This window comes from Erithacus rubecula (genome assembly GCF_903797595.1).
Source record: "Erithacus rubecula genome assembly, chromosome: 3".
In the NCBI taxonomy this organism is placed as follows: Eukaryota; Metazoa; Chordata; class Aves; order Passeriformes; family Muscicapidae; genus Erithacus; species Erithacus rubecula.
Window position 1 is genome coordinate 125,358,908 of NC_136689.1, and position 24,771 is coordinate 125,383,678.

The following is a 24,771-nucleotide window of genomic DNA, read 5'->3' on the forward strand; positions in this document are numbered from 1 at the left end:
CAAAGAAATTTGTGGTGATAAGATGATAGAACAAAACTGGTATGAGGTGTTTCCTTCTTACAGAAACTGTTCTGTTCCCTGCACTTCATGTGCAACTTCTGGCAACTCAAATGTTGCTCAGCTCTAGTTGGAGAAAGCTTTCCTCTTTTAAGAGGAAACCTACTATCTTGGACTATGAAGCAAACTTTGAACATCATAATGCAGGATCTGGAGCATTTCAAAATGTTTCATGTAGTCTGGGGGGCATGTGGGCAGATAATTGGCTCACTTGGCTGTTTTCACTTGTTGCACTTGTGTTTCATTATTGTACCTCCATGTCAGGATGGGTCCAGTTTAAAAAACTTTAATTTTCACTCTGAAGGCTTGATGCAAACTGCTAAGGCAAGTAAAAAGTGCAGTGCTTATTCCCAGATTTTTTCTTTCTGCTCTTGATTGTTTTTTTTACCCTTCAATACTCAAAAAAAGTGAGTGAAAAAAATTAAAAATTTGCTCCATAAATAATGGAGTAGAATTGCAACTAATCTTACAGTCCTGTGTTAGAGAGGGGCAACCTGGTGTTGGAGAGGGGTAATTATGATGGAAAGCAGGAGATACCATGGTAAACTGTTTACAGTTGTCTGAAAAAAGATAGTATATGCAACTTAAATCAGCCTCCCTTTATGAATGTAGGGGGGTTTTTTGGTCTCTCTATGGCCTGCCTAGGACAGGATGCTTCCTGCTCTCTATTGCAGCCACTTCCAAAATCATTCAGACTGAAGCTGTGAGCTGTGGGGCTTTGTTTTGCTTCTTGACAAAACATGACTGGTGGACTAACCAGATTATCAAAATGTTCCTGTGCAACAGCACAAAAGTTGGGTTATAACTTCTAATAGGCAAGGTTTCAACAAGGTGTTTTTTATGAGATTTGTTGAAGTGGTAAGATACTTATTCTGCTTTGGGATTACTTGGTCAAAAAACATGTGGTGTATCTCAAAATTTCTGGAGCTTGTAGTTGATTGTTTGCTTCTTCTCCTGCCCCAAATCTTCATCTGAAGATCTAAGAGGATGCTAATTAAAGAACACAGGGCTCCAGTGTCTTCCACATGCAGAGGAGCATCTGTCAAATATACATATTTCATGGACATATTAAATACATGTCCTTATTATGGGGTCTCATGTCCCCAGACACTTTCTGGAGTAACCTTACAACTCCTGCAGGTGGCAGTAACTAGAGGCCAAGGCAGAGTAGCTAATGTATCCCAGCAGGAAGATGGAGTAAATATTCCCCTGAGAAGCAACATAAAAGTACAACATCAAAGTGTGTTGCCCTAGCAGGAAACCAATTAGAAATCTGTTTGGTGATGATTGACTTAACTCCAGCATAAAGATTTAAATCTTGACAAGAATAGTCCAACATTTCCCTATGGAGCATCTCAAGTTGAAGATATGGGGAATATTATTTTAACATTAATATCTGAACCATACAGTAAGTGATTATGATGAAGGACTTTTCTTTGTTCCTTCTTCGGTTTTGCTGCCTGTCCTGTACATTGACAAAATAGGAAATAACTTGTGCTGTTTTTCATAGATCACAAATTTTCAGATCCAGAAAGGGTGAACTACAAATTTGAAAGTGGGCCTTGGTAAGTACTTCTTCCTTCTTGTTGCACATGTTTCAACTAATACCACTTATTTAAGGTTGCTGTTTTGGTCAGCTTCTCTCTATTCCTAATTTGCCAATAGCTGTTACCATCATATTTATTTCCCTTCCCACTGCTATGGGAATTGATTAGATCCTTCAAGTGTGAAAGGGACCAGACAATCTCTGATCAGATGCAAGCCTGTTTCCTTGTTAGGCTTCAGTGTTGCCTGTTAGCTGCTGTGAGTTCTGTGTTCTGCTAATAAGTGCTTATAATGGGTGCAATGTGTGTTGTGCTATTAAGAGAGAATGTAAGCAGTGTTTCAGAAATAACTCTATTAGTTGCTAATTCTTGCACTCTTCCTGCAATTTACTACACAGGTACTGCATATACATAATTTTTTAATAGGGGAAAAAACACTTTCATAAAGATATTGTTCCAGAAATACTGTGCTACCATTCAGTTGTTTAAACCATGGTGATTCTTATTCCCAAATATGTTTTAAACATAAAGCTTTATCTGCTTTTGATGCCTGCTTTGTTGCTTAGGTACAACAAAGTTGGGTTAACGTAACTGTTTTTTCTATGTGTAAATACAGATTTTTCTCAGTGGTTTTATCAATGATTTCTCTGCAATCTCATAAGGTATTGGTGTTAAACTGACCTTATTTGTATTCCCATCTTGCACAATCACTTCCCCCTTTCAGATTAAGGATCTGTCATAATGGTAGATGATGCTTATACTTTTGAGTAAAAATATAAGAAAAAATGCAACATTGGCAGAAAGAATTCAGAGAGATTAGCTCAGGGGCTGTGTTCAGCCTTGTTCTAAGCTTTTTCCTTTTCACTAACAAAATTCTGGGATGAAGTGGAAGATTCACATTTTGAGGTAATGACAAGTACAGAAGTAGGAGGCAAGGGGGAACAGTTTGAGAGCTACAGAAAGGCCACCTGAGAAATTAAAATGTGAGTGAGAAACATGACCCTCCAGGCATACTACAGGCCTTTTGTACGAGGGAGTCCTCTACTACTGAACAACACTTCATCTACTTAATCAGTCACTTAAGCTCTTGGTGCAAAAAAAAAAAGCTGTTCCTGGATAGCCAGAAAGGCAGGCTTGGGTAGCTGTGAGGTTTTGTTGTACTTGACACTTCCAAGAAGTAAGAGAACAAAAGAGACTGCAGTAATGACCAATTAAACTTGGCTTTCTCTGGCTAAGCTATTCCCATGCTAAGCAGCCAGTGTAGCCTTTAGCTATATTAGTCTTTAGTATCACAGTGATGGCCTGGACCAGGAATGTTAAGGCTTGACTCCTCAGGCCAGAGTCCTGTGTGTGCTGAGTACAGCCCTGAACAGATTTGGTCTTGGCTTGTGACTGGTTCTTATACAGTGTCACAGTAGAAATAATCAGCACTAATTTCTGTTACATCTAATTGTTCTGCTTCAATTTCTGCCTAGCTAGATTAGGATAGCAAGTACTTGATTCTTATGCCAGTAACCTTCTTCAGATAAGAGAAGCACAAATGATGTTGGGAGATAGAAGTAAATTAGGAATATGATGAAAGAGATGACAACTCAAAGAGAAATGTGGTCAAGCTGGAAAGGGGAACTTGGAAAGGGAAACTCAGCAAAGCAAACTTTCCCTTGGAGAGACTTGTACAGTGGCTTTCAACTGGTGGCATTTGGGCCTCACTGCCTTGGCATTGCCATCCAGCAGTCATGGAGCAGGGAAGAAGCCTGTTACCAGAGTACAAATGGAAAGCAGGCAGGTTGGTTTGTGACAGATACTGGAGGCACATGTCTCTGCATTTACTACTACTTGTTGTGCCTGCAGCAGCAAGATGGAACTTGTGGATGACAATGCTGTTATTCGAGCAAGAGGATTGCCATGGCAGTCATCTGACCAGGACATAGCGAGATTCTTCAAAGGTCTAAATATTGCCAAGTGAGTAGCTAAGAACTTACTCGTACAGTTGTAACTCTTTAGCTGTGTAAGTCATGGAGTTTCATCTCTTGATTCAAATCTTGCAGAGGAGGTGCTGCACTTTGTCTCAATGCCCAAGGTAGGAGGAATGGAGAGGCTCTTGTGAGGTTCGTAAGTGAAGAGCATAGAGATCTAGCACTGCAAAGGCACAAGCATCACATGGGGAACCGATACATAGAGGTGGGTGATGTGATGGGCTTTGAAACCCTCTTCTCAAAGGGAATGCAAATTAAATGGCAATCACATGTTTATCTTTTTTTTTCTCTCTTTAGGTATACAAGGCAACAGGTGAAGACTTCCTTAAAATTGCAGGAGGTAATTTCTATGGGATGAAATGAGGTGGTTTGTTCCATTAGCATTTCTAGCTTTTGGCTGCAAACTGCTCCTGTTGAATGTGGCCCTTTTTTCTGTCTTTGGACAAGTAGCTGTCTGGTGTATTGATTACTATATATTCTACTAGCAGCAGTCCAAGACGTTCCATGATTTATCTGTCTGCCTCTTCTGCATTCTTGCCATTTTCAAGTGGTGTGTCAGTCAGGATTTGATTGGGCAAAGTGATCTTTTATATGAACTTAATTTGTTAGATCATCTTTGTGGTAGTGGGAATCTAAATGTTACTGATTGCTGAAAAAAATGAAACCAGAGTAGCTTTTCAAAACAATGTAACTGCTGGTGCTCTGGAAGCTTGCATGTAAAAACAAACAGATGTCACAGTGTAAATGCAAGGGATATATGGAATTAATTTTCTTCGAATCACATATTTACCTCAGACTTAATGGGGAGGGTTTAGGGTAAGTGCTTATTTGAAGGGAATCTTGAAATATTTGCTGAAAATTGAAAGGCTGCAAAATTTGCTCTTCTAACACTCTTGATCTCTCTTCTCATTTATGCCTGCAAGCATACAAAATTTGAATTAAGAACCAATAAGCTGTTTTATCTGCAATGCTGCTATAAGGTCCTTATTGCTTCCTGATGGTGATTTGGGCTGAGGTTTAAGTGACTAACTGGATATCTGAGCTTGAGGCTTCAGAGTGGGAGAGGCTGTTAAGCTGTCAGCTACACAGCTAACTGATAGGTTTGGTAGTAGTTACACCATGTCACTGCACAGTAACATTAATTAGCAAAGAATGGTGTGTGTCTGGTACAACCAAACTTTGCAGAATAGGAGCTGTGAAAGTGAAAGGATTGTAATAAGGCATGAATTTGATTAGCAGTTATTTTGGAATAAGGTCATGTTATTAGCATCACTGGTCTCCTAAAGGTACTGGAAGTAGAATTGGCAGACTTTGACAGTTCTGTTGGGATAGGCTGAAATCCCTGAGCTGTTTTCAACATGCTCTTCCAGCATTCTTTCCTAGCACAATGATCTGGGTACTTGGTTGCCATATATTACAGCTCCAGAGCATGACAGATATTCCAAAGTTAGACAAGTGGCACAGTAGCACAGGTCCTGCTCACACAAGAGATTGACAGATTGTGCTTTCCTTGGGCTTTGAATGTTGCAAGTACTTAATATTTTTCCTTTGAATGAAGATTAATATCCTCTAAATGGAGTAACATTATTATGCTTTTATGGGAGGTGTCCTATATAATATATTTAGTTTATCAGAGGGTCATCTTTCCTGACCTTAGAGGCAAATATTGTTCTAGCTTCTCAAAAACTGCCCATGGAGAAGATGCAGCTATGCTCATGATTTTACATCATTGCTTAGACTGAAGTGCATCTGTTTTTTTGTTAAAGGTACTTCCAATGAGGTTGCACAATTCTTGTCAAAAGAAAACCAAGTGATTGTCAGGATGAGAGGTCTTCCTTTCAATGTAACAACAGAAGAAGTGCTGGCTTTCTTTGGCCAGCACTGCCCTGTAACAGGAGGAAAGGAGGGAGTCCTGTTTGTCACTTACCCTGACAGCAGGCCAACAGGGGATGCCTTTGTCTTGTTTGCTTGTGAAGAATATGCACAAAATGCACTGAAAAAGCACAAGGATTTGCTGGGGAAAAGATACATTGAACTCTTCCGGAGCACTGCAGCAGAAGTTCAGCAGGTAGGTGCAAACCTTTCAAATGTTGGCATTTTGTAGTCCAAATTTCTATGCTGGCAGTAGAGGAAGCAAATAATGCTTGGCCTTGTCTTGAAAGCTGCTTTTATCTTTTCTCACTCTTGACTCTTGCTGGAATGAGTATTGTCTGAATTTCTGTGAGAATTTGCTCCCTTGAAATGTAAAGCCTTATGGTATAGGGATGTTCTGAATCATATACAAACCTTAGGGGTTTTGGCTTCCAATAGCTTTGTAAAATGTGGATGTGGGTCTAGTGCTTTACACTACATATTCTGAATTTGATTAAATCCAATGATGATTTATTCAGAAGGAGTGTTTAGCAACAAATCTTGAGCTAAAAGATTTATCTTTAGTCATTGACACAAAATAGCAAAATCTTTTAATGTAGTTGTCCTCTCTAGTGTAATGTATCTGAAGAATTCTGCAAATCCTTTTAAGAGCAGTCTCTGCCACCTTCTGCAAGCACAGGCTACCTAGCAGAGGGTGGCAGGACTTTGAGACTGAAGAGTCTGGCTTAACAGGTCTTGAGACCCCATTAATAGCAACTAAGGTGTCAGGGGAAGGAAGGATAGCTGAGTGGACTGTTTAAGTCTCAAAAAAGGATTTGCAGAGCTTCAGTTGAGGTAAATAACTTCCAGACATGATTCTAAAAAGTATCATCTATGATGCAAATCATAGCCATAGAGATCTCAGTGCCTTGTTTAAAAGGAGACATTAGTGATGAGAAGGCAGAGCTGCAGTGCTCACTTGTCATTGCATGTTTCTGAAATACTCTCATATGTTTGTTTCATAAAGCCTTCTGATAGCTGTGTAAATGCAAATAAATCTTAATCTTGCTCAGAGAGACTTCAGGATTAGTGATTGATATTTCTTGTTAATAACTTTAACAGCAAAAGCCCTGTCTGGTGAAAAGTTCCCTGAATATTCAAAGTGTGTCACACATACTGGGACTCAGTGATGTTGCTAATGTTTCTTGAATGGACTATGGTAGGCACAGATAGGAATATGAGGTTTGTGAAACGTGCTTCTAGTTCCCAAACTCCCCTAACATTTTGCAGAGGAGATATTTCTGGGTAGAAGTGTCATTGTGACTCTGTAGATGGTAGAATGTTTTAGGATAATTTTACAATAAAAATATTATAGATATACAGGTTTCATGTTCTAAGATATCTATTGAGACTTTCATAAACTGCTCAAGTAAATTTCCCAAAACAAAACTTTTTCAAGAATGACAACATTAAAAAAAAAAACAACAGTGGCATGACTGTTTATTGTAGAATGACTATAGAAGTGTGCTAGATTCTGAGCTTAAACCACAACATAGTGCTTAGAACTCAAATGTTTTGCAGTTAATATTTGTATCTAGCTCATTTGTTTCTTAAAATACTGCCCAGAGTGAAAATGAGTGGCATTAGGGTTACATTTACTCCTTCTAAGTTGAAGAATGAGTAAGGAGGCTTCTGTAATCTTTTTTTGTTTTGCACAGGTGCTGAACAGGTACTCTTCCACGCCTCTCATTCCTCTCCCAACACCTCCAATTCTTCCAGTATTACCTCAACAGTTTGTGCCTCCCACTAACATCAGAGACTGCATACGTTTGCGTGGTCTTCCCTATGCTGCTACTATAGAGGACATTCTGGAGTTCCTGGGAGAGTTTTCTACAGATATTCGGACCCATGGAGTTCACATGGTACTAAATCACCAGGTTGGTAGGCAACATGTTTCTAGCCACTCTGCCAAATGCTTGTATATGTGAATAGAGTCCTGATGATATCCATAGGGAAGCAGCTTTGAGATTAGCACTAATGGTATTAATGGATCTCCAGCTCTCTTCTAAAAGTGTAGTGGCAATAGATGACTTGAACTCTGCTGTGCCAGCTGCTGTATTTGCTGTTGAGTGGCTTCTTTCACTGAGACTCACATGCTGAAAGCTAAGCCATAGTCTTGGAGAGGTTGGTGCTCCAAGAGCAGCAGCCATGATCCTGCCCGGTAGGAGGCTTGAACTGAAGAATCTTGCTCAACAGCATGCATGATTCTTCTTGTAGCTGGTGAGGAGTGCCATCAAAACACAAATGTGGGCAATGTTAGCTCTCAAAGGAGTGGTTTGTCCCTGCCTTGCTGAACAATGTGCTGCAAGTACATCTGAGGACAAATGTGACTGCTGCCTTCTAGAGACAGGAATTACTATGTCAAAAGTCAGAAACAGAAGCTTTGAGTTTCCTGTATTGTTGCTTTCTTTAAACAGTCACAGCTAAGCACTAAGATTAACAGCTCATTGATGTGTCTAAGGTGTCACATCTTTGCCATTGTTTTCTGGAAGCAGTTTCTACCAAAACCTTTTCTACGAACGATTGTGCATTCTGGTGATCTTTATCTTCTTGTGACTTCAGGGGGGAGGAGTCCTTTAACTCTTTGGAGATGGTCTGAGTGGTTCAACAGAACAAACTTATTGCTGCTTGTGGCTGTATAAAAATGATGCTTCTAAAACTGTTTTAGCTTTGACTTGATGTCAGCTAAAACTAAAAAATACTTCCTGGTCCCAAAGTAAGACTTCTGTGTTTCAGGAGTATGGGGATAGACGGGTGCTGAAATACCTATAGTTACTTCTCTATCTAAAGGCATTCCTTGTCTGTGGGGACTTGACCTAGACAAGGCTAAAATCTGTAATGAATGTGCAGTGCTGGGAGAGACTGAGAGAAGTGCAGATATTCAAGAACAAGTAATGATTTCCAGTAGTATCAGCCCTTGACAGCACTAATGAACACCTGGATGAAGAAATTAGTGTGTGCATATAACCCTAAAGGCTGTCTGCTGCCCTTGTCCTACACAAAGCTATCCCACCATTCCCAACACCCCCCATACTGCTTTTGCCTAACTACTGGCCTTTCTCCATGTTCCTAGTTTTCAACCCTCTAATCATGAATGACTGTGTAAACGATGCTGATAAAATTGTTCTCTCTAAAACGAGAAGAACTGGCCTGGTCCTGGAGTTAGAGCTGCCTTCAGATTTCTCTTTCTAGTTTTGGTGACTTCAAGTCAGCAGCTGAATGTGGCTAACATAACTCCTCCCAGTGGTGCATCCCACTCTTTTACATATATAAAGATGTTTTTTTTTTTTTTCCTCTGCAAGTTCATACCAAATGTTAGGCTAGTTAGTACTCTACTAAAATATCCCAGCCCATATTGGTCTGAATAAAGGAAATTTAAAACAAATTGCTTAGCAATGAGCACTTGACTATATTTATCCTTGAATTTTAAAAATTGCAGGTAATAAATTGGGACTAGATCTTTCAATTATGCATTTGTAATAAATTTGTAAGAGCAGGTTTCAAAGTACTCCTGAATTACAGCCTGTCCTATAGGTGCAATTGCTTTTTTAGATATAGAAGTAACAAGTTACAATGTAGCTTGATCAAAACAGGTGAATTAATATAAACAAACTTTGGGGAAAAACTTCAGAGCTTAAATAGGCTGATGAGTACTCAGGATGACTGACTGTACTTGTCTTTGGAGATGAATTCATTTATGACTGAAGAGACTGCTTATAACAGCACAAATTATTGCTATGCTGCTCCTTAATTTCTCTTTTATCTGCTTTTTTTGTAGGGTCGTCCATCAGGAGATGCTTTCATTCAGATGAAATCTGCAGATCGAGCTTTCCTGGCTGCACAGAAGTGTCATAAGAAGACTATGAAGGACAGATATGTTGAAGTCTTTCAGTGTTCTGCTGAAGAGATGAACTTTGTGTTAATGGGGGGCACTTTAAATCGAAATGGCTTGTCCCCACCACCATGTAAGTTACCATGTAAGTTTTGCTTGGGTCTTGCCACTGCACTCTACACAGTGGGTAGGTATTGGAGCTGCTTTGCTGGCACTGATCCTGGTTCCTGGAAAGCATTCTCAGATGGGGGCCTTAACATAAGGTCTTTAGTCTTAAACCATCACCAGTTTACAGTCATTATTTTTCCCTTTGGTTGTGAATTATTATGACTGAAGAACTACTTTTGCTTTTCCAGTGGCAGATTTTCCCTTTCCTTCCTGAAGCTTTAATTGGTTGGGATGAGTTATGACTCCAAAGAATAATTTCTAAGCCCTGCCTAAACCTTTAAGAACTGTTTTGCATTTAAACTTATCTGTACTTACATTTTTGTCATGGTGAACATGTCAAGTAAAAGACCTTCCATTTTCACTTCCAAAACTTAATATGAGAAACTGTAGGTAGTGATCCTCTTTGAGACTTAATCACCTGTTCTGCCTTTTGCACTGCAACTGACCGAATTCTTCCTTTTGCTTTTTGTTGTTCATATGGAATGGAGATTTGGCTTTGTGGAAGTGAAATACACATGGCTTCTGCCTCAGAATTGCAGAATCTGTATTTAATTTTAAATTTTGATTCTCAGAGCTACTAGGATGAGATTGACTTCTATGCAAACTTTTGGGGGAAATGCTTTAAGAGCATAAGGGCTAACTTACTGTCTGTGCCACATAAATCTGAACCTATGGGAAAAGTAATACTTAGCTTCCAAAATCATAAGTGGCAAGATAGAAAGAGAAAGCTGCTACTTGACTCTCTATGCAAGTGTATTTTTTTGGTATTGTATTGGTGGTGGACTTCTTAAGAAATGTATTCTACATGCTAGTCAGAGCCACAAATACAGCACCAAACCTCCTTTAGAGTGGTTTCTTTTGAGTGCAAGTAGACATTCAGCCAATCCTTGGGAGAGTTTTTTTTTTTTTCATTGAAAGAATCTTGAGCAGGGATCAGCAGTAGGTAGTCCTATGTGTGATGGCTGTTCCAGATGTGTTGGAACCTTCTGAGAGTGTCTAGGACAGGTTCTTGGGCAGAGTCATAAACTTTGGAAACACAGAGGTATCAATGTGTCTGTTTCCAACTTCAAGTGCCTGTGATATATTCCTCAGATAATGCCTTTTGGCTCTGTCCTTCCACATTTTACAATTCAGTGAGATGTTGGCTGCAAGTCTGAATAGCAAAACTAAAGACTTACTTGCTCTAAAGCTTTATATTCACTTCTATGGCAGTGGGGAGGAGAAAAGGAAAGCAAAGGAGGAGGGTAAACTCTCATCAGTGAGACTTCATTTAGGGACTAACATCTTGTATGTTTGTTTTTTGTTTTTAATTTAGTGTTAACACTTCAAGCTGAAAAGCCATGACTTTTCTCACCCTGCTGTTTATTAATTAAGGGATAAGTAATACCAGGATGAAAGTATTCTTTCTTTTGTTGAATGTTAAACTGATTTCTATCAAGAAGTTTTCTTCTTACCATGGAGAAGTCTCATAGTTCTTGATTTGAGACTTCATAAAAATCTGAGCTTAGACAAGCAAAACTGACCTATATATCAGAAAGAGACCTTAATCCCAGAGCAAGAGATGGCTTTTTGTTTATTTTTTTACTTTACTGTTGACTGGGTGCAACACTTTGTGTTAGTCACACTCACATTGCTGGCTCATGTTTTTTTTTCTGTGGTGAACAAGGATGAGAAGATTGTGAAGGTTCTTGATGTACTGTGGGGTTATGTATGTATGGTCTTAATTAGCTCTGGAATTTCAGAGGTCCTAATCTATTTTCCATTTGTTCCCTGCAGGCCTTTCACCCCCTGCCTACTCCTTTCCAGCTCCTGCTGCAGTTGTGCCAACAGAAGCTGCTCTGTATCAGCCATCCATGCTTCTGAACCCACGAACACTCCAGCCCTCCACAGCCTACTACCCTGCTGGGGCTCAGCTCTTCATGAACTACACAGCATATTACCCCAGGTAAAGCAGAGGAGAGCCCAAGCAGCAATGAAGAAGTTTGTTTTTTTGGTTTTTTTGGTTTTTTTAATTGTTTCCAGCAAATGCACAAAGTTCACAAAAGGAAATTGTCTGCTCTGCTAAGGACTTGTGATACCAAGAACAACTTGTTTGGTATCTTGTTCAGGGAAACAATTTCAGAATAACCAGGGATTTTCCAATTTTTAGAGTATTGCAGGTAGCAATGTCTGGGGGCCTGGGAGTTGGTCAGGTTTTTTTTTCTGGGTTTTTTTTTTTTCTTTTATAACCTAGGAAAACACATTTAAGTCAGATATTTTTTATTATTTTGGTTTCACCTTACATTCCTCTTAAACTTATTAGTTTGCTTTATTATGCCCTCAGTGGGAATTGATATGTGCAGTACTCCTACCCATGTCCATAAAGAAGCCCTTGGCCCCTCTTTGGAATGGATGGTCTGCCTTAACTTCTGAAATATTGCCTCTGGTTTTGTAACAAAGTAACTCTTGACCTCTATGATGAAAACTGTTTACTTATGAACACGTATTGTATTGAATGCATATGTTAAGCATATAGAGGCACGTGTTCTTCCTGTCCTCCATAAGCACTTCTCACAAAGGGCTTTTGGTTCTTCTGGATATATTAGCTGTCTGCTACAGAACAAAAATCTCTGGATACCTGTTGCCCTCTGCAGTCATGAGGCCTTGGAAGGAACTGTGTTCCCTTTAAGCCATAAACCACTTCTCATCTGTTAGGAAATCTGCTAACCAGCTCAAGTTTTTATCTCTGCAGAAGGGAACAAATAGCTGCTTAGGAAGTTGTTAAGCAATATGAGCTCTTCAATACCTTTAATATAACAAAGGTTTTCTTACTACTTTACCTATGTGTCTGTGAACTGACTGTTGTAGCTTTTTATTAAAATGTTTTCTTCACTCATGAGTTATTTTCTATGATGCCTTCAGTATCTGTTTTATGTTTTGATAATATTACCAAACTCAGCTTTGTTAATGTAAGATTAAGAAAAATAAAATTCCAAACTTGCACTGGCAATATAAAATGAGGTTCTCAGTAACAATTCTATACTTCCTGAAAATACAGTAGCAGTAATAGTCTTTGGTTACTGATATCCTTCTTAAGATGAGAATAGACTGGCCACTGGAGGCTAAATGTCAGGCCATAGTGATTTCTCACTGAATGAGATCCCACATGAGTCCCATCAATGGCTGCTTGGGCTGTGGGCATGTATATTGGTCACAGACTGATCAAAATGTTCTTATTATATTCTTGTCTAACTGCCAGTTGTTCACTGTTTTTAGGAAACCATTATTGGATAGCTTCTCTGCCAATTGCAAATACTGCCCTTTTAAAGAAAATAAGGAAAATTCTGGAGTCAAGTTGGTGTCTTTCTTTGTTATGAGATTTGGTGTATAGGTATTGCTTTCCCATCCAGAGTAAATGTTTGGTTTACAGACAATTTGTATATGCTCTAATAGTAGTGATTCTTTGTAGCTGTTTTTGGCTTGTTGGGTTTTTTAAATTTGTTTAGTTGTTTTGTTTTGGGTTGTTGGTTTATTGGGTTTTTTGTTTGTTTGTCTGTTTCGGTTTGTTTTTTTGTTGTTGTTGTTTTTTTTTTTGCTATTGTTTTTTAATTCTTACTGCTTTTCAGACAAGTTCCTGTGCTTTGTCCAGGATGCAAATCATTATTTGGTCCATTTGAAGTAGCAATCAGAACACCCTTACATGTAGCTTTCTGGTTCTGAAGTTTAATTCAAAAGTCAAGTATGTGCAGCAGGAAAGAATGGGGTGTCCTCTGTACTAAGTGTTCCATTTAAAAGCACATCCAGGAAAAGCAGTATAGTGCTGGTAGGTAATAATCAGACAATGGTTCATAAATCTAACTGGTGAATATTTATGGAAATAAGGAAAATTTCTTTGAGCTGCTGCCAAAAGCTCCTACAACTTGTGTTTTGCAAGGTCAAGTTGCTTTATAGTAGTCCAACTCCATTTCTACACAGAAATCAGCTTAAATGGTGGTAAGGAGGAAGATATTGGCTTGATCTTCAGTACCTATCAGAAATCCTGAAACTCAGACTTGTCTTAATGCTCTTACAGCTTTGGTGATGAAACCAGTCATGTAAAGAAATGGATGGCTTCTAAGCTATTAAAATAGCTTTAGTGAGCTCCTAATGAAAAGGAGGGAGAGCAAGTTATTCGGGATCTGTCAGTCTTTGATATCACTGTTCAGCTTGTAATTATATCTGGCAACATGTTCTGACAGCAAATCAGTGGTCTCTCTCTCTCTCTAGTCCCAAGCTTTTAAGAAAGAACAATAGGATTCCTGGGAGGGAGGAGTTTTCCTTTATCTAATCCTAGATGTACTAGGTGCTGTATGTACACTGGAAGCAATAACTGCACTTGGCAATTGCTAACACATCCTATAGAAACTTTTACCATATAAAAACTTGAACTACTGCTACAGGGTAAACAGTTTTAAAACAAAGTTGAAACTTACTGTATTTATTGAGTTCTGTAGTGGGTTTAGTGTTGGCTAAACATCAGCCTACCCACTAGAATTATTTATTCATTTTCTGTTGTGAGATAAGGATTGGGGGAGAGCAAAGTAGATTCAAAGCTTTAAAGGGTATAAAGAAAACTTTATTAATAGAATTAAAAGAAAAATAATAAGAAATTAGAATAAAACTTCAGAACACTTGTCTTCCCTGCTTCCTCTCCACACAATATAGAGACAAAATTTGGTATTTTCAGTCAGTTTACTACTTCTAAAATAATTTTGCTTCAGTTGAAGTAGGGAGAGGAGTCTTTCTTGCCATGTTACTGAGACTTTTTCCCAAAATAAACAGTTTTCTTGTGGGTCTAGTTTTCACACATAGCAGCTGCCCAGAAATCTGCAATCATTAAGTCCTTTTCACAGTTTGGTAATTTTTCCACAACTACTACCATGGGTCATCTCAGCTTACTCAGGTGCAATTTTAAGAATCAACTGTTCTAGTATAGAAACAAAAGGGGTTTTTTGTTTGATTTTTTTGGGTTTTTTTGTTTTTTTTAATTCTTTGGGAACAGCGGTTTTCTTTTTTTCCTTTTTCTTTCACTCAAGAGAAGATGAAAGCCTTAAAAGTGTTTGTCAAAAATCCATACATGTAGGAGTAAATTTATGCTTTTTACTTTTTTAAAAAGTATTTTAGATAGCATAGTGGAAAGAGGAACTTCTTAATTGTAGGATTGTTAGCCACAACATGATATGGAAACTGAAACCTGGTGTGGGTTCAAACAAACTGGATAAATTTCATGGCAGGAAATTCATTGTGAGTTAGTGAATACACAGAAACCACACCTGGCTCAGGAAGTCCTTGAACTCAAAATAACTAGAAGGGTGTTCTTGTGTTCTGTGTTCTATGGTAAATTCTTGTGCTGTTGAACCAAGGTGGGTAGGTAAACTTGTTTGTTCACACCTTTGTGGGACTTGTCTTGAGAGATACAGGTGCTGCTTGAGAGTATGAGTCTGTTCCAATGTGTTTGTCTAATAGTGGTTAAGTTTGGACTATTTCTCTGTTGTGCCAGTGTATACAGTTCTTTCCTTTAGAGTGGTTTGAGTTAAAAGGTCTTTTTATGTGATAAAGGTATGGTTCTGACACTTGTACAAGGAAATGCAGGGTAATGTCTTAGTGTTCTCATCTATCTGCTTATGTCTCTTCCTGCTCTGGGAAAGGTATGGGTTTTCTCATTATACACTAATAACCTTGTGGAAGTATATACATGTGCAACATATAGCATTAATATTTATGTATGCATGCTTGCACAAGTATGTATGAAAGTAAAATAACCAATCTAAGCAATAATCAAGGTTAGAAAGAAGTCTCACTTGTTCTCTGCAATGAATCAGATTCTCCATAATGATCATCATGGGAAACAAGTGAGTCTTTTCTAACCTTGATTATTGCTCAGATTCTTATTGAAGCACAATTAAGTTACAGGGAGTTTAAAACTGGCAAACCTAGGAACAAGTGGGCGATACCATTCAAAGCTGCTGCCAGCAGCTTTGTTTACATATCTGCCTGGCTAACCAGCATCACTTGACAGAACTGGGTTAGGAAACAACCATATGTGTATTTAGCCTGGGAGCTCTGTCACAGATGGAGAACAGCAGCAGCCAGAAACAAAACCTCTTTTAGTTGTGCTCACAGCATCACATCAACACTCTGGACCACAGCTCTTAAATCTTGTGATTTTGTTTTTATTATTATTTTTATGCTAAGTATGTCAGCTTGGATTGCTTGAAATCACATCTGCAGTGATGGTTTCACTGGATATAAAAGCCTGTTGGAGGCTTTTAGTTGCTGTCCAGCAAATGGAGTTCAAATGTTTTAAATCAAGTGTCTGAACCTGGGACTCTTCATTACTTGTCCTTGTTCCATTGAGCTGCTCTCAACCATGAATTTGTCAAAATAACCTTAGCTCTTTAGTTAATGTCACAAATTTGTCACCAGAATGATTGTCTGGGGGGACACTTCATGATTCACTTTCAAAATAAATGTAGCTTGCAAAGGATTAAAACAGCAGGGATGCCTTTAACTACTACCATATTTCATTGGAAGAGGAGTACATTAGTAGGGAAGACTAATTGTAGCATGCTTCTATAGGTTGTCATTATCCCTTCATATGTAGGTTTTAATTAGTAAAACTGCCATGGTGTGTGAAAGCAGCAGAACTATCAGCAACTATCTGGATATCAAGATAGTAAAATCATCTAAATTAAAAAACCAAACTAAACCCCCACTTTTCTTGAAAGCTGGTAAGCCTGTTAAAAGCCTGTTGTTGGCAGCAGTGTCCAAGTTTTTACTCAGCCCACTATACAAAATGCTGCCATGGAGACTGGTGGGAATTTCTTCCTTTTGTTTCCTTAATATACTCAATTACTTGATTTTCAGGTAGCAGCTCTTACTGTCATCTTCTGACTGTTCCTCTGCTAACTAGGTAAAACGTTTGGATTTGTATGAAGGATTAATTGTTATAGTAACATTGTGCAAGCTTGCTGCAGAGATCAGTTTGAGTTTAGTTTTTCCTTTTGCCTATTTACACCACAGTTCAGTGGTGGGAGAGAAGATCTGCCTGTCATGCCTGAAGGCATGTGTGTCATCCATGCAGATGACTTTTTAAAACATTTGCAATGATCTCAGGTTCTCATGGCATCAAGGTGCATTGCTAGATGCTTCACTTTACTCAGAAGCAGCCTTCTACAGGGGTGTGTTGAAGATCTCATCATTACTCAGGGCAGACTATTTCAGTATTTTGTGGCAGAGCTGCTGGATCCATTTTCCCTCTTACTGTTGTTCTGCTACCATGACCTTATCAGCTGGGAAGTTGACTTCAGTAGGAAGAGTGGGCAACAGGTTATCTGGTTAAATGTGAGGAAGGCATCTGTATTGAAGAAGCTTTGGGTATTTCCAGGGATAGAGCTTGGGTTGGTCTTAGAATAAGACTTCTTAGAGCTTAAAGCTTCTTTCTTTTTTTTTTAATTAAAAACAAGTATTCCTTGTTGAGACTACCATCTATGATATTTCTCCATGATTTTATAGTTTATAAAATGTTAAATGTTTGTTTGATTAAAAGGTGACTTGATGGTTTTGTGCTCTTACTTCTGCTATTTGTCAAATTATGCAGTCTCTTTAAATGGGGATAAACATTCCAGTCTTGAAAAGGGAAAATTATTCTGGCTATGTAAATACTTTTGCTAATAACATGTCTTGTTATTTTTTGCCAACTAAGTACCATGTTAAAACTTTCAACTTTAGTGGTTATACTACAAAATTTACTATTAACTTTTGCATGAGCCACTTCTAAAAAAGCTTTATATTGGAGCTGCATTTCCTCATGGGCTACTTTCAAGTAGTGAATTTTACAGGCATTATCCTATAAGCTTGTATATACATGTACACTATAGTCATGCCCTGTATCAGCCTAAGGAGTATTTGAAAATCCCTACCAGTTTCTGAAAAGATCAGCTGTTCACTGAAATCTGGGATCATCTGTCAAAACATTTTACCTTTTTCTGAAATCTTCTTGTTAATCTGTGCCCTTTACCTTTTCTGTTCCTCCTGCTGGCTTCAGTCAGAGGATCTCACTTTGGGATGCTGCAGAGATGCTCTGGGTCTGCTGGGCTTCCTAGACATGGAAAAGAGAGACAATAACTTAATCTTGAAACACTAATGGATGAGTCTGACAAGTTCTGTTTCACTGCTTGTGGTCCTCTGAGTATTAGAGTAAGGGATATGAAGTAAGACTAACAATGCAATTGGGACCTGTCTTACAGTCCTGAAATTAATAGAAGCTGCTAATCAGCTTGATGAAAGGATGTTGTCAGTATCTGTCACAAAGCAGAAAATAGTTAACTTCACAAACAAAAGAAAAAACTTTCAGGACTACAGATAAAAAAGTCAAAGGAAAAATAGGGATTGAAAATCTGCAGGGAGATAACTGAAACCTCTAGATGGTGTCTATGCACATATTTGTTCCTACATGCAAATAGTGCTGGGTATGTTTGTGATTCTCTTGATGGACCTGCAGGATACTTGGCAGAGATCTGAAAACCTGCTTGGTTATGTATGCTGACTGTTCCTAACTCACACCCACTTGTAATATAAACCACAGCTTCCTTCTGGATATTGGTACATGTTAAGCAAATGTATAATGGAAAAAATTGTTAGGAAATCAGGACAGACAGTGAACCTCAATGTTTCCACATAGAATTTTAGTGATGAATACTTGGGATCCCTTGAGGTGTATAAATGCTGCTTGAATGCCAGCATCAACCTTTAGAACATGTGAGAACTTGTTCTTGGAGCCAAGACTGATTTCTGAAACTTAATTGTTTTATTTTGAGATAATTTGGAGAACACAACAATCTCAGAAATATTAATTGGAAGAATCCAATCTGCCTGTTGATGAGATCTAAGAAGGATCAATTAATAAGGAAAAAAGGTTTGCATTGGGAAATGCTTCATATCATATTTGATTTCAAGAACCAGATGGATATAAAGAGTTTAAGCTCTTGCACTTGATCATTGTATAGTGAGACCTACTAAGAACAAATGTAGAAATTCTGTCTGGGCTGATGTAAAACATGCAAGTATTTGTTTCTGAGGCTTATTTGATTAGAGGATATAGGCTGGAATACTTGTCTTGTATGCCTGCCCAGACACTTTTCACTGTTTTCATGTGTCTTCTAGTGACTTTTCCATTGGGAGACGTGACCACTCTAAGTCACTTGCTGCTGTTCCTCTGGGAGGAACACCTCATCCCTCAGACTGGGTGAACAAAAAATTGGCTGGGAACAGTCCATATGTTATCTTGTCTTAGGGAGTTGGAGCAGGTAGTACCTTTAGCCTTTGAGAGAAGCTATGAAAGACCTGAAAAAGAATATCGAAGTTTCTAATGTCTACAGATTGGATATTTTGGCCATAAGAAGATATTTTTATCACTCCTGAATAAATTATGTCATTGTGGCATTAATATTGCTTTAAAACAAGACAAGCCTGTCCCTCTGTGGCACTAACCTTTAATATCTGGCAGTTGCCATTGACCACAAAAAGTGCTGTGTCTAAACAGTCCATGCAACATGAATAAATGGAAGCAAATACTGCCTTCCTGGCAACTGTGGGCAGTTCAATCCCCAGGTGTATTTGGCAGATACTGACCTGGAGTTTGCATCCAAACTGTGGATGGGCATATCTGTCATGGATTCATATCCTTATTCTATAGCTACATTAAAATTAAAAAAACCAAACAAACAGTTGGAGACAGCATGTGATGGCTGTAAATTCTAAAGCTGAATGGTGCACTGGTGGGGGAAGACTTATTTTCAGCTTCATTAGTGTCATAAGCTGACCCCTGGATCTTATGTTTGAGAATCTGAGTAGTATAAAGATGTATTGACTGTGGTAGTAGCTTTTTAGGGATTAGTATTACTATTAATGTAACAGAAAAGGCATGCAGGAAATTATTAGTAGGAAGTGTTGTGATAAGTTTGTATGAAGATGTTACTCTACAGAATAAAGTCTTACCTTCCTGCAGCTGTTTTTTCTGACAGTAGGCTCAAAATTGGCAAAAATGATTACAAGTTTTGTCCTTGGCACCAGACTATCTCTCCTGTCTAGTGGAACTACCAGTGAAGATTTTGTCACAAAAGTACCTGGGAATGCAGTTGTGGGGATGAACAAGCATTATAAGCAGTTCCTATGGAAAAAGGAAAAGCAGCTCTCTTTCTAGACATGGATGGCTGTTCCCTGTAGAAGCAGCAATGTTAAACCTCAGTTAACTTCATTAACTTCCTAAAACACCTTGAAGAGGTTTCTCTGAAGGAAGGCTATAAATATCTATGTATTGTGTCCAGGAATGGCTTGTCTGCTGGATTTACTTGTTACCTGCTGTGATGCAACTATTCCCTTCCACAATCCGCTGCATAAAGATGACTCAGGGCTTTGCAAATAATGGGAACTTGGTGAGAGCAAGACTGAAAACTGGTGAGAACATATAGTTGGGACAAATGCACCCACTGGAGTTGGAAGCTACAGAAGAGGCACTCAGGAAGATGAGCTTTAATCTCAAGAGGTGGAATATAGGCTAACACTGTAGGACTTATGTGGAGGGAGGGCTCCACAAGGCATCTTGGGACAGTAGCCTTTGGGCTAAACTTAGTCTTCATGAATACCAGCTTAGCTAAGGATTGAAACACTGATGTAAGGACAAAAAGGGAAGGCTGATAGAGCCCAGTAGAATGTTCTCATTATATTCTCATAGCCTTGAGCTAGGAGAACAGAAGTGGAGGTTGTCTGGGAGCTACATCTCTAGTGTGGTTTGGAGAGGTTATCTTGGGTCTAAGGAGGCATATTGAAATAGTGATGATGTGGGTAGGTTTTTGATGCCATGCTCAGGAGATAAAGCAAAACTATTGGGGCAAGCAAGAAGTGTGAGCTCTTGGAGGAGTGAGTTCTTAATTTTTAATTTTTTTTTTACTTTCATAAAACTATAGAGTAAGTAGGAAAAGCCAGTGACATCCTTCAGTATTAGGACAACTTTAGGGACAAGCGGTCTAAGCAAATCTACCTAGTAGTGAATTTGTTAACTTTTCATCTAGAGACTTTGGGCCTGTGTGTCTGTACAGGAGGTATTTGTCTCCAAGGACACTCTCTTGACATCAGTCAGTTGGGGCTGCCAGAGTCTGGAGACAATGATCTTCAACAAGATCCATGTGTTGTGCTGTTAGGGAAAGCTGATTATCCCAGTGTTGTTTCTGTTGTTGAATTGCTCTTAATGGTGATGGGAGCATTATGAATGTGTAATTCTGAACTTTGATGTCTGCCCAGCACTTTAAGAAAGGTTAAGGTTGCATAGGCAGCTGTTGGCTCTCTTCTGCACTAGTTTGGCTTCTGATTGCTTCTGTCTTAACTTGTGTTTGTAGTATGCAGCAGAGGATGGACTTGTACACACAAATGATGCGGCCAGGACAGTGTCAAAAGAATGGATTTGCATTTAAAGGCCCCAGCAGTTAGACTTCCTTAGTGAAGGTAAGGATAACAGGAGATAGGGTATCAGTCATTATCTGTGTTTTATTCAGATAACCACCATATTCAACATAATTCATTGTTTGCTGCACTGCTACACTTTGCTGTGTCTAGAGTGTCACACTGCAATATGTAAAACCCTACAAAAACCATAATTTAAAGGATTTTAACTACTCCAGTTGTCTTAAGGGTTGCTGTTTTGCATGTTTCCCAGGGCTTTGAATGCATGCTACTTCAAGCTTTAATACCAGTACTGAGAGCTTGTAGAAAGCTTTTCAGAACCAACTTTCTCTCTGGAGCAAAATGTGGAGATGCTGTTGCTCTCCTAGCAATGCACTAGGATGAGGTGCTGGTTAGACAGATTGAGCCACTTTCCCAGGTAACCACAGAATCCATTGCCCAAGCTTCACACTGATGTAAAATTGCAGCAATGAAGTAGTTTGTATAATGGCAGCTACTCTCTTGCTTTTGTGAGTTTTCTGATCAGGCCACTTCTGCCTTTCAAGTGTGGTTTACTTGATTTTCTGTACAGGAACAGTCACAGGGTGAAGTCACCCAGAAAGCATTTGTGCAGAAAAATGCAAGCTGAGCTGTGAAGTAGTGTACTGATGGACCCATGTGACTTATCATGTTGTAGTCTCAGGGGAAGATACAGTAATGTATTTGCAAAAATGCTTAATCTCTAGTCTTTGAAAAAGTACATAGTCAAAGAAGTGATTAGATTTCTTTTATTCCCCTTTCTTTCCTCTATTCCTGTTTTCAGCTTTCCCTCTGAAAAATGGCAACAAAGCTGTCTGATTTTTCTAATTTGTCTGCTTTTGACACAGACAAATTGGCCCAGGGTGTAATCTATTTCTGGTCAAAATCTTTACCTGCAGCATCACCTCACTGTCATTAGCTTCAAGTGTGCCACTTCTGCATGTGCAAAAGTGACTATCTCAGCTCCTTGTCTAACAAGCTGGCCTTTGGCTGGATTGCTAAAGCTGAATCCCATCCTTGCACTGACAGTCAGAGCCATAATTAGCTGCTTGGTATACTCCTGGCCTAAACTGTGCTACATCATTTCCCATCTATTTATTGTGTTGCCATCCTGTGTCTAGATCAGGAAGCTGATCCAGCTGGAAAAACTCGTGGGGTTTGCCTTTGTTTTCAGTCAGTTTATGGCTTAGCAGTGCTAGTACCTGTGTTGGGCCAGAGACAGGAAGGTAGAAGTGGCCAAAGCAGGCACTGAGAGATAGTAATGGCATTGCCATGTTGGACTTGATTGTCAAGCTTCACCTCCAAAGGTAAAAGGTCATGTAGTAGTGAATAAATTCAGGTATACTCTTAGTGAAGCACTCTAAACTTTAGTAGAAAATGTCATTTAAGCAGTTTGTGTGTAAGGTGAAAACTAAAGCTTTTGGTTCTTCTGTAGCAATTTTATATTTAGGAAATCAAGAAATCAATATTTGCTTTTATCATGGTATTCAGTGACCTGCACAACTCTTTCATGCAGATTCCTCTACCCTTTCTGATGTTTTCAACAAACACAGCAAGCCTAGATGGAGATTTTGATTATGTTTCCAGCTTTGCCACTTCTCAAGCCAATTGTGCTCAAGAGAAAAACCACCAGAACTCTGGAAGTGACCAGATGGATGTGTTACTGTTTTAAAGTTGATGCACAATTTTCAGATATGCACACACAGACCACTAAGTCCTTCACTTAGAGAGAGCACAGGTGCTGAAATCATGCAAGTCCTTGAGGGCTTCTGCATGATGAAGTATTAATCTGCTTTTTACACAAAAGTAGTTCAGCCTGAAACTATGAAGCCTGATCTTTCATTCTTTGAAATAGCAAAAAAAAAGTATTTTTTTACATAATTTTGCACACAGTTTAAAATTGTTCTTTTTAATTAAAGTGTTTTACAACCTCTAATTTTGCATTTGACATTTTAATAAAAAATCTTTTGTCTTGTATATGTTTGTCTAATCTCTGCAAAAGAAGCCACTAAACTTTATATGCAGGCCTATTTTACACAGTGCAGAAATAATTTGGAATGTAAAATGGATTATCTAAGGGGAAAAAATGCTGTAACTTTATAAAAATGTGTGGGATGTTAAATGCTTTGTCTCTGATTCTTATCTTGTATGCTTTTCCTATGCACTCAGGTATTTAAATTTTTAAAGGCTTACAGGAGTAGGCATTTTCAAACTTTGATCACACTACATACTCAGAAATGCAGTTAACCTCTCTTTTCTGGACCTGCTTTTATATTTCCACTTCATGCTCTCCCCACCTTTCTTGGTGTTTGACTGTCTTCTATTCAAGAAAAGAAATGTGACCTGTAGTTAAGATCCAGTGCCTTTTCTGCTTTGAGAGGTTCAGTCCAAGCTGGTAGTTCTAGCTTGGTCTCTGGACTATAGCAAGTAACTCAGCACCACAATTGTCACTCTTACCACAGAAATCAGATGCTGTACATGCTCTGAAATAACTGCTGTCTTTTACCAGACCTGTGTCTCCCTGCTTGCCCTGGGACTGAGCTTCAGGCACAGGATTAGATCAGTACACCTTTCTATGGCACTTACAAACCTCCTTTGTGCTGAAGAAAGAGGGAGGGAAACTGTGAAATATATGTATGAGGCCAAAAGTGGCAAATTGGGTAGGTTCTTTGGCACATTCCAAAGAAATATTGCAGGGCTGAGGAATACAAGCACTTTAGGTAGGTGGTACTGTAGGAGTTTTTACTTAACATGTACCCAAATCCACTACAGTGCCTTGGTATCCCTGAAAGTAAGTACAAGTGATGAAAGAGCAAAAGAGGGTGATGGGGTGACCAAGTAGAGAGTGTCTTCCAGACAAGGCAAGTGATAATCTCATTTCTAGTATTTAATTTTAAAAACTCAACCTTTCCCCCGTTTAATTTTTCCTTGGTTTTCACCCTTCTCTTTCCTCAGTGCAACTCCCCCACTCACTACAGCCACAGTAATCTAGATTTACATTTTATCCTGCAAAACCTCATACTATTACAGTCTAAAATATTTGACAGGGCATTTTTTCTTAATCACTGCTCTGTAAACATGAGTACATTGTACGTGATTAATTGATGCAAAATACTTTTAAATGGTATTTCCAACTTTTCCTTCTGCGCTAATGATTCTGCCTTTAATTATGTAACACCATTACAAATTAGTAGTTATGCATAAAGAAAATTAACCTATATAAGCCACTAGGGAAGTAATGGGGGAATAAAATTTTTGCCTTTTAACTGTGCAGGAATATCTCAAGTGTGCAAATAGAGACAGACAATGAGGGGATGGGAAGCAGTAGGCCAGAAAAGGTTTGGCAATATAAGTCATAAATGTACCACTGAATGGAAAAACCATTAAATGCTTTTGCAAAAACAAACTTCATCTTGAGTTGCACACATGGGCTGCTTCTTTGGGTTGTCTTTTTCCTTACACTGTATTTCAGCAAAAACTTATAACCAACAATTTGCTCAAAAACTGCAGAGTGAAGAGCAGCAATGTGAAAACAGCTCCTCCAGGCCTGCTGAAGGCATTAGCATTGTTTTGTTTGGTGAAAGGAGCCTGGGGAGAGCTAGGAGAACCATATTAAAAAATGTGGCTGTGAAGAGAGAAGGAGTCTTCCTATTGTGCATGGGACCAGAAGTGTGGATGGAGTTACAGGAAGGGATTAAGGGTTCAAAACCAATCTCCTTCTAGCAGCAGTAGTTAAATACTGATCTGAACTGCCTGGAGAGACTGCAGAGTCTCCACCCTGGTAATC

At 38.8% G+C, this 24,771-nt stretch overlaps 1 protein-coding gene across 2 annotated transcripts in view; it reads left to right on the forward strand.

The window, feature by feature from the left end:
- ESRP1 (epithelial splicing regulatory protein 1) overlaps positions 1 to 23,106 on the forward strand; it is a 33,052-nt gene extending 9,946 nt beyond the window's left edge. Inside the window, exons 5-15 of one of the 2 annotated variants that reach the window (XM_079302462.1) lie at positions 1,367 to 1,465; positions 1,568 to 1,622; positions 3,453 to 3,563; positions 3,650 to 3,782; positions 3,875 to 3,917; positions 5,344 to 5,645; positions 7,147 to 7,365; positions 9,267 to 9,465; positions 11,265 to 11,433; positions 20,903 to 21,008; positions 22,501 to 23,106. In XM_079302462.1, the coding sequence (XP_079158588.1) occupies positions 1,367 to 1,465; positions 1,568 to 1,622; positions 3,453 to 3,563; positions 3,650 to 3,782; positions 3,875 to 3,917; positions 5,344 to 5,645; positions 7,147 to 7,365; positions 9,267 to 9,465; positions 11,265 to 11,433; positions 20,903 to 20,993 (1,421 nt within the window). In that variant the 3' untranslated portion in view covers positions 20,994 to 21,008; positions 22,501 to 23,106. The remainder of the gene's footprint in view (positions 1 to 1,366; positions 1,466 to 1,567; positions 1,623 to 3,452; positions 3,564 to 3,649; positions 3,783 to 3,874; positions 3,918 to 5,343; positions 5,646 to 7,146; positions 7,366 to 9,266; positions 9,466 to 11,264; positions 11,434 to 20,902; positions 21,009 to 22,500) is intronic. The other variant, XM_079302463.1, reaches the window with a different exon arrangement.
- Positions 23,107 to 24,771: the final 1,665 nt, after the last annotated feature.